The sequence below is a fragment of the Acyrthosiphon pisum genome, chromosome A3 (genome assembly GCF_005508785.2).
Source record: "Acyrthosiphon pisum isolate AL4f chromosome A3, pea_aphid_22Mar2018_4r6ur, whole genome shotgun sequence".
Classification (NCBI taxonomy): Eukaryota; Metazoa; Arthropoda; class Insecta; order Hemiptera; family Aphididae; genus Acyrthosiphon; species Acyrthosiphon pisum.
Genome location: NC_042496.1, coordinates 32763196 through 32773902, shown reverse-complemented (window position 1 = coordinate 32773902; position 10707 = coordinate 32763196). Strand labels below are relative to the sequence as shown.

Genomic DNA, 10707 nt, shown 5'->3' with positions numbered 1-10707 from the left:
TTTAAATTTTGTTAACATTTTGGGGGGGGGCTGCAGCCCCCTCAGCCCCCCCCCCCTGGTTACGCCACTGCATAAAATAGGTAATAAAGCAATGACATTAGAGGTAGGTGTATAGTTGCCATAACTACTGTGTAGCAACAAATTATATAATATGTTGTTACCTCACGTGAGTAGGTAAAAACACCAGATAATAATTGATACTTATATTAATTTATTATTGAATATTATTGAATATAATATTAGAATTCAGTAGGTTTTACACATGGTTATAGGTAGACAGGTAGTCCGTAGGGCGGGTGTCGATCAAAACTTATTTTTCCGCTTATTTCCACATATGTACCAGCCCGAGCACCACCGATTGTACGTCGTCGCTATACACGTGGTGGCGGGGGCGGCTGCGTGGTGGGAGAAATTTGACCACGAGATGGTTCCAGTGGCTCATTCGAATGCGCGATAGAGATGCAATCTCTTGTGGAACGTACTAATAGAACAGTGACGACCCTGGAGACCAAAGATTGTACACAATACAACATGTATATAATAATATAAATACAATTATTATATTATATGCGTATGTGTATACTGAATGTCTATTAAAAATTGAATAAAAAATCCCCATTGAAAAAATCCTAGATACGCCACTGTAACAGAGTATACCTGTATATCTTTCTACATCCCATTCACAATAACCGTTCACTAATCGTACAATTTATCATAATATTATTGTAATTATAAATGTTATTAGCAATAACTTATTACAATAATATGCATTTTACATATACACATAACATACGAAAAATTAAATCATATTATTTATTATTTCATTAATAGTATTAATAGGTACCTAAGTACTTAATATCAATATGTGGCAATTTATGGAAATTACTTACCAAATTTGTAACAGGGCTCTGCAAAAAAAAACATACCAGTGCATACATATATAAAAATAAACCTTAGCCCTAATTATTTTGAGAGTTGACTTAAATATGCGTCATGTTTTCATGTACCAGTGACGTAAATAGGGGTGGGGGGCTAATGTGGCTGATGCTTTCTCCGAAATTTTAGAAAAATTTAAAAATGCTCTCTGCGTTTTTTGAATGTATTACTAAGTCGTAACAATGTATTCAAAAATAGTAATTTGTATGAAAGTGGCAAAAAAGTGTATAATGTTATAGGTGCCTAAACCCTTGGTATCTCAGTATGTGCATCATATACTTAACTTATGAAGGATTCTAATTAAGCATTCCCTATTGGCTACAGCATAACAAATATTATTAGCCACTCTCCAAGGCCCATGCAAAATCCTGGCATTATCACTTTCATGTATCTACATATGGCTACATACTTAAGTGCGTTTAATACATTCCACGCGAAAAAATGACTTGTATTAAAATACGTACCTACCTGTACGACAGTTTAATTGCGCATTTAGTATTTTGGCTAAACGAGCGACAGCGAAACTAATCATTTAAATTATATTTAAAACACAGTTTTTTGTATCTATGCAAAATAGGGTAATAGATTTGCAGCAGGCAGGTAGTTAACATTAGTCATAAGAACTGGTATCATGTGTTATGTTTTCAGTTTTATCAATATTTCTATCATAATATTATAGGTAGGTATTATATTGTAGGTATTATTATTAATATTTAGTCAATGACACCTTGCCGTAGAACAGTGTTAATAGGTTCATGGTGTGGATATAAGGAATTAGGGTAATATAGTTTGTAATTAATCTAAATATTTTAAAAATGTTATGGCATATTATATTAAAATTTATAATTTTTTTGAATCCCCACAAATAATGTTTTTGAGTTACAACAAGTTATCGAGTGCTGTAGTGGAGGGTATACGGCGGGATACTTTCTGATCATTACGAATATAAACAGTAAACACAGTATACGTTTTGGTTATTACGAATAAACAGTGAAATAATTTAAAATTATATATTATATATTATATTTGTACACAATATTATGTCAATATGTATAACAATAAAATCTAAAACTCCTATAATGATGATTGGTTATAACTTATAAGTTAGGTATGTACTTATACAGAGATGGGCAAAATCAGTAAAAAATCAAAATCAAAATCGTTAAAAAAAATATTTTAAAAATCAAAAATCAAAATCTTGTCAAAAATGATTTTGAAAATCAAAAATCACGATTTTGATTTTGATTTTTGATTTTAAAAATCGTTTGATTTGAAATCATGCTCGTCTCTGTACTTATATATACCCTCTGCTTATTTACGACTACAGAACTTATATCCTTCGTTTAAATATCTAATTTTGTTTGTTTTTGTTAAAGATAAAAAACTCTTTAGGAATCTTGGATTACATTTTCAGTTTTTTGACCGTGTAAACAATTTTTTATCGACAATTATTTAAAAAAAACTAATAAAAATAGAAAATTTTTTATCTTTTAAAAATGACTGAGAATTTTCAATTTTGACCTCTCAAATGCACCAACTAGATTCACTACCAGAAAACAAATGGAAAATCGAATAAGCATTATTATTTGACTGCAATACTTATTAGTTATTGTTTATATCGGATAATGATGGGAGGGGGGCTAAGGTGACTAAATCGCCTCTGGAATTTTGTTTAGCCTCCCCCCGTACATTTATAGTTTTATTTATAGTTATACAGTTTTAGAATATACGTTGTGTATTATATAGGCTGCTATAGTTTCCTCATCCAAATAAAATATCGTTCAGGGACACAAAAAAAAAAAAAAATTAAAAACATATTGTAAAATGAATGCATTCATTGACCCACTCAAAATCTAATATTTGAAAACAGACTGGTTGTTGAGTGTTAAATATCCAATGAATATATAATATTAATATATAATATTTATATATATATATAATAATATATGATTTTGTATAATATTGTATTATAAATGAGAATGACACAGAGAAATCAGTTAAAGCCTTAACCCATCAGAAGAGAATACTTTAAACCGTTTAAACGCGTGGTTTTTATTGGTACAGCATTCGATGTAAAAATACGATTCGACGTAAAGGATATAGGTATTCAATCTGTACCGCTATAACGCTCAAACGCTGCACTTATCATAATACGGTATCTATAACACGCGATGTACCGCGGACAGCTGGTATAGTGTTTCAGTGGTGCGGTTATATAAATCGTATACCTATAATAGCGGTTAAGTGGTGTCTATAATTCAATTTTCTGGATATCCGAGAAGACGGTACACCGTTTACCTGACCGCCGCCGCCGCCGCCGCGTACTATAGTTGCGCTTTCCGCCGCACGGCGCCTAGCCGACACGCTTTGACGTCACGGACGCGCGCCGGCGGGGATGACGACGGGCATATGCGAAAGCGGTACCGGCGCGCGCGTCAGCCGGCCACCGCAGAGCACTGCCGGTGATCCGCGCCTCAGCGCATTCATAATATTATTACGGTCCCGTCCCGGTCCCGACGCCGCCGAACCTATATCGGCCGCTCATGCCGTATCGCATGCCGGGCAACATTATCATAACCATCGACATTAGGATATCATACTCGTGAACACGCGCGGCCGGACCCGTCGGTGTGTTATCACCGCAATAATAAAAATATTTCAATAATATTGTATAACAACAACCGCCGTTATGCGGACCGCGTCGGATTATCGCCGTGGCATCGGCGGTAGCACCAGTGCCGCGTCGTTCGCGTCGCGTATTGCCTGGACCACAGAACGTCCAATCGCCGTCCGCCGCAACAGGGCGGCGTAACTGCACTGCGGAACCACACCACAGACTACCGGCGACACGCGATGATGGACTGCAAACCGGACACTATCGGGTTCTATACCATCGACCGGCGCATCGGTAAAGGCAACTTCGCTGAGGTCCGGTTGGCCACTCACCGACTGGTCAGAAGTGAGGCAAGTGGACAATAAGCACATCACTATATATATGCCATTGCTCCGTATTAGTTATTAAGATAACAATATATTATTATCGCGAGTAAAAGGTTTCGACGGTAACCAAAAAATATTATATAGGCGCAATTTTAATTTTTCGTTGTTTTTTTTTTTGGTGGGGGAGGGATAAGGGGAGAAGCTGAGGGTCTTGTGTTTATAAAGGGATAATTTTACATTATTGTACCCAAAAATATTTACCGTGTAACGGAATATTAAAATCCTATGCTCTATATGTCTCTATAAATATTCTTCAATCCGCTGTGTTTACCATGGTATCTACTATTTACCATCTAAGAATGTTAAAAAACAAATCTAAAATAAACGCTCCGCGTTCAGAATCTAAAAGACAAAATATTTGTGAACAATTAAACATTGGTGGGCGTTGTACATTACAAAGATTTACATATTAAATAACCAATAATTTATTGATCACATTGATTACCTATACCTACTATTATGAAAACATTTTTAGTAAAGCATAATATTTTATTATAATTGTATTTGTGTTGTAAAAAAATTGTTGCCCCCCTTTGCTCTGGATCCATGTCTGGTCTCTGATAGGTAACACGTTAATGTCGTTAACAATAATATAATGATAATTAAACGTATATTTTTTTGTCACTTATGAATTTAAAAAAATGTATGCTCCTATATACTTAACAAGTGTGTTAATGCTAACTGCATGTTAAAAACATGTTTTATGAATAAGAAGTGGAGCTGGGGAAAATGTTGTTAATTGCATGTAACATATGTATAATTTTTTTTTTGTATAAGTCGTAACTGGTAATAATATATAGTATATAAGTATATACAAACATGTAATAGTTAAGAGGGTGTAAAAACTGAAAAGCATATAGTGCCGTTCTAACGGGGAGGGAGGATAGTTAATGGATAAGAATTTTAGGAATCTCTAAAAGTTTTAGAAAGTATTTATTTATTGAGACATGAATTTTTTGGTCAATAATAACAACCAATAACACCCCCTCCTCCCCCCCAAAAATGGTCTAATTACGACACTGAGCTTCCACAATCCGTAAGACTTCAACAAATATATAGTGAAATACACCATCTAATGGCTAATATGACGTTACGTTGCACATATTGCACACGCGAGTGGACGATGATTAGTACTATTATTATTTTATTCGCTATATATATTTTTACTGTCATTAAACGGTTCGTTTCAGTCATTATTATCATATGGCACGCATAAGGTACGACGTGTGTAACTATAGTGATAGTCTATGCTCTGTAGAATATATTATATAGACTATAGACTATATAGTATACTACGCAATGCTTACGTTTATTGTTCCAATTGTAGGTAGGGATTTTAATAACAAATGCGTGGGTGGTTGCTGAAAGTGATTTAATATACAACCAGAACACAAATAAATATAATATATTTAATTATGTCTATTTACAGTTCAATTCTTTTTTTTATTATTTAAAAAAATATATTTACAATCTATACTACAGGTATAATGAGTAAGTGTAGTGACATAAAATAACATTTGACATAGGAACATTAATTGTAAAGTAAGAAGGCTCCCACTGGCAGTGCCACCTGACAAAAAATTAAGTTTAATCCTTAAACTTTTATTACACACGTTCAGGTATGTATAATCTGATTAAATATTGGTGTACATTTTACATTTAAATAATACTAATGAATAAACGAATGAATGATACTTAATAATAAATATATGAGTAATAAAAATAAAATATAATATCAATACTAGAGTAGTAATTTATTGTTATACAAATAAATATTATTTATTATTTGACTTAACAGATCAGTTTTTGATGTCTTATCTTTAAAATAAATTTTTTTATATTTAAAAATAAATTAATATAGGTACTATTAATTATTATATTCATACACAATAATAGCTACGAATTAAGTTATTATAGACATCTATTAGTCTATTTATTGGATTTTAAGTGGTAGGTACACATCGAAGAGTGTATTATAATGTTCTCCATAAAAAAAAAGTCCAGAACAATGTTTTTTTATTCAATTTCAGTTCTCAAACAATACTAATAAATTAATTAAAATAGTACCCTTGTGGAAGCTAAATATTTGTCATAATTAAAATTTAAAATCTTTAAACATTTTACAATATTTCCTGTTGCAAGTTTACATGCAATGATGATGTTAATGGTAGGTATCACATAAAATTACATTTTTTAAACACTAAAAAGTGTGTTTAAAAAAAATTTTATTTTATTTTACAACCAATAATTATACTCGCTATCGCATATAGGTAATCTAAAATTAATATGTTTGTTAGCTGTTACTATAGTAGAAAATAAAGGTGGGTAATACAAACCTAAATATAATGGGTATACTGTATAGTGTATACATATTCAAATTACATCATATAATTAAATTCACATTTCAAAAATAATTTCTATAGTGAATCAATGTATAAAACTTGTTATTTAAGCTTTGAGTGATATTACGTTTTTAAAGGTTAGGTATACCTATTTTAATATCTACTTTGGTTATTATAATTTAAATTTTAAATAGGTATAAGTTAATTAAAACATACTTTAATCAACTTAACTCTTTATAGTTTATAGTATATAAAGAGCTTAAACTGCTCAAAATAAGTCAAAATATTTTGAAAGGTTATGGTGTATAGAAAATGCTAATATAAACATTCAGTCAACATTTCATGAATATAGGGTTATTTGTTATAGAGTTACACCTAAAACCAAAATTGATTTTATCAAAAACTGTGTTTTGCGTAAAAATTCCCGTTTTTTTCCTTAATATTTATTTTATTTTTCCCGGCGCTTTTGAAAATTATTGGGAATTTTTTATTTTTAACCTCCCAAAGTACCAACTAGATTCACTTTCCTATTAGAAAAGATACCGTTGAAGAAAATCTAAGCACTTTGAAATCCCAAAAGGTGATGACAGACACCATAAAAAAAAAAAAAATAAAAAAAAATAAAAAAACACACATTGTAAAATCAATACATTCATTGCTCCGCTCAGAGTCTAAAAAAGAAACTTATTTTGAGAGAAATAAACCAGCAGGTATCTATTTACACCCGAAAACATATTAATTGTAGTTTAACTTTTTACTTTAATAATTGTTAAATTTATTTTTTATTCTAAAAATAAGTAATTTTTTCTTTATAATTTACCTATATGGTTGTATAAAGACATTTAAAAAAAATAAAAATTAAATATGCAAAGGGTATGATTCTTTATCGTAAACCAGGGAAAATTATATAAAATACAAGACATTTTTAAATTTAAATTTTATAATAGAAATTTAATTTTAAATTCTATTGCTTTGATTTTATTCAACAGTATCTTGTTCGATGGGAATGTGAATCTAGTTGGTGCATTTGGGAGGTTTAAAATTCACAATAGTTTTCAAAACCACAGGGAAAAACAAAACAAAAAAAGGAAAAACGGTAATTTTTACGCAAAATCGGTTTTTGACAATCGATTTTGGTTTTTGGTGTAACTTTATAATAACACATAACCGCGTTGATACATGCAATTTACACTGAATATTTATATTAGCATTTTCTATACACGATAAATTATTTTGACTTGTTTTGAGTGGTTTACGGAATTTTCAGTTTGTTAGTTTTTTTTTCTATTAATGTCAATAAAATTGTATAAGTTGGGCAAAAAGCTCGACAATTTAATACAAGGCCTAATTTATTGTTACAACGACAGTTGAAAAATATTAAAAATACAGTCACAATTTTTTTTTATAAGCATTTAAAGTTCAAATTTTGACAAAATTTAAAACTAATTTTGTAGTTAACAATTTATAAAACGTTCAACATTTGTAGCTAATGATTGAAAATTTAAAACAAGGTTCCACTTAAATAGGTATCTAAATAAATTACTTTATACACAATAATATTATAAAATTTCCTTAGTAATATATCATACTATCGCTGACTAACAGTCTTCGATCAGAATCGAATTCGTATATAATGATATTATAATATCATTGAATTAAAATTTAACACCATCCATTACAGTGACCCACTTGTTGACTTGTAACCTACTGTACAGCAGAGTGACACCCACTTACCCGCCTTTTATTTTATTTTAGTATTAACAACACATAATTTTAACAAATTAATGTTAAATACTAATATGTTAAAAAAAAAACTTGTATTTCCCAATATATATTTTCGGTAACGGTCCCACGTTTCACGATGAAAAAAAATGACTGTAGGTATATTGAATATAATATTTCAGCCTGACAAAACTGTAATAAACATAATTTTATTCTGCAACGTATTTTAGACTTTTTAGTCTTAGGTATATGTTTCATATTGTTATTTTTCAGTTAATAGGTGGAATTAATATGTTTGCCTACAGTTTTAAAACAATGTTTACACATTATACGCAGGTTTTTCTAAAAGATTTAATATAGGGGAAATAAATTCAAATAATTATCAAAGCATTATTTTGTTTTAAGTGAATGAAAATTGTCTTATATTTTATATATTTGTCAAAATTGTTTTTATTTTTATCTTGAACTTATATTTTGCTTGGAAATTTATAAATTACGATAAAAGTATTAAGCGAGTGGGAGGGAGGCGTGGATTTATGTCACCCCTTAACAAAATTATGTATACTTCAGTAATATGTAAACATGAGTTCCCTCAGTGTTATAAGTATTAAAAAGTGCCGTCGATGTCGTTAGTCTAACCTAACCAATAGTAGTATCAAACAAAGATAAAGCACAGAATTGAAAATGAGCTTTTTAGATTAAATAATTTTTTATAGAAAATATGTAAATTGATTTTTAGGTTTTAATACTTTCGATTTTTACAAATCAAAATATTTGATCACGGACATACATAATAATTTATTGTAATTCATCGCCTATTTGAGTACCTAAATAAATTATCTAGATTTATTTTAAGAATTTTATTCCATTTGTAATATATGAAAAAAATACAACATAGAACAATTTATACCATAGTATAATATTGTATTACCGATTTAAAAATCAAAATGTTATATAATTTTAAAACTATAGTCGGGTTTTCTGTGATTTGTTTTAATGTAGGTAGGTATATAATATTAATTAGTATAGGTACCTTTTTTTTATATTTTTTTTTTTAATACAATATTTATATTTATAATCTATATTTACATGTTACACAATAAGTAAATTTGATGAGATTTGATTGACGGGAGGGGGAAGTCACCCAGATGCGGCACCCCGTGGAAAGCGATTAAAGATAGATACCCAATGTAGGTACCTATATGTACAACTTTTTACTATGAAGTGCTTTGTTACTTATACACAGTATACATTAATACCTATACGACTATACTCTACAGATATTTTTATGTATGATGTGGATAGTAGATGATTAAAAATATCTAGTATAAATGTATAGCACAAAACAAATATAAATTTTCTGTGCTCTGATCTTTGAAGTTATACGTACCAATTAAAAAAACTTAGAAAAGGGTATACAATAGAATTTCATTATACCTATTGAAAAATTAATAAAATGGTAAATTATATTCAAGTTTTATTTAATAATAAGTAAGAAATTTGATATTTTATTTTAACTGATACCATTACCATAACAAATGCTCAATATATCATTATTATATCATAATCATCATCTGATCATCATGAATTAACATATATACATATTTCGATTTATTATTAAATAAATATACTAGGTAGGTGCTTATTTACTAGTTCAATATAAATGTAGGTATCTAAGTATATAATAAAATATAAGTTGGGTATATTATATACCTATTTAAATTACAAAACGTAATATAGTTTAGATTAATAATATAAAACTTAAACTAAAATAATGATACAAGTGTACAACATTCAAAATGTGGTAATTATTGATGTCAAGGGGTTAGATGAAACAAAAGCATGCGAATTGTATAAACCTAATTTAGTTGTAACTTGCAAATAATATTATTAAGTATCTATAAACATAATTTTTACTTCAACATTCAATGTCAGAATTTTTAATCATCATTTGGTGAAATAATTTTTTTTAATTCATGATAATTTAAAAAAAATTACGGTTTGGTAAAACTTGCATCACCAATAAATCGAATCTACGTCACTAGTCGTTTTGCACGTGAGACGTCTTACCAGAGTGACGTAAAAGCTACGATTTCGTACGTTCGAGCGGTACGCGTGGTAAAAAATAAAAATCATTTCTAAATATATAATAGCACTGTGTGAATCGCCAAATCGTCACTATATTTGTTTGGGTGTATAGAATTATGTGTATCGTGTATGTATCGTATAAGACTTCCACATTCCACAGAATTGAGAGTATGAGGTTTGGGTGTTTTTAGTTATGGGTTGTGTGCACGGAGAATTTCATTGAATTGTTCAAGCTTTTAGTTTGTCAATATACGCGTATACGTTACAGACGTATAGTATACATAACCTATATTGCATATTGTACATTTTTCTAGCTATTTGACAAACTACATTATTTACTTTACATCATTATGAATTCTTAGTTATATCACTTATAATTTGGAAATGTATAACATTTTTTTATGATGACCTGATGAGGTTAGGATGATATCATAAATAATTTGAAAAACATTAAGATGAGAGTAAGTACCATAATCTGGTTTTAGCATGTTTGAGACAGTTTAGTATCGTCATAGTTATGGAAATTACCTACTCTTCATAAAGGTTAAAATAATGTAACATTATGTAGGTATAATATATGTCCTTGTGGCTTGTTTAAAATATTGTTTAAATTGAATCA

The 10707-nt window shown here is 29.6% G+C and overlaps 1 protein-coding gene across 1 annotated transcript in view; it reads left to right on the top strand.

Annotated features, from left to right (window-relative positions):
* Nucleotides 1–3348: 3348 nt before the first annotated feature.
* LOC100167523 (serine/threonine-protein kinase SIK1) overlaps nt 3349–10707 on the top strand; it is a 29839-nt gene continuing 22480 nt past the window's right edge. Inside the window, exon 1 of the mRNA XM_001945272.5 lies at nt 3349–3900. Within this exon, the coding sequence (XP_001945307.2) occupies nt 3790–3900 (111 nt within the window). The 5' untranslated portion in view covers nt 3349–3789. The remainder of the gene's footprint in view (nt 3901–10707) is intronic.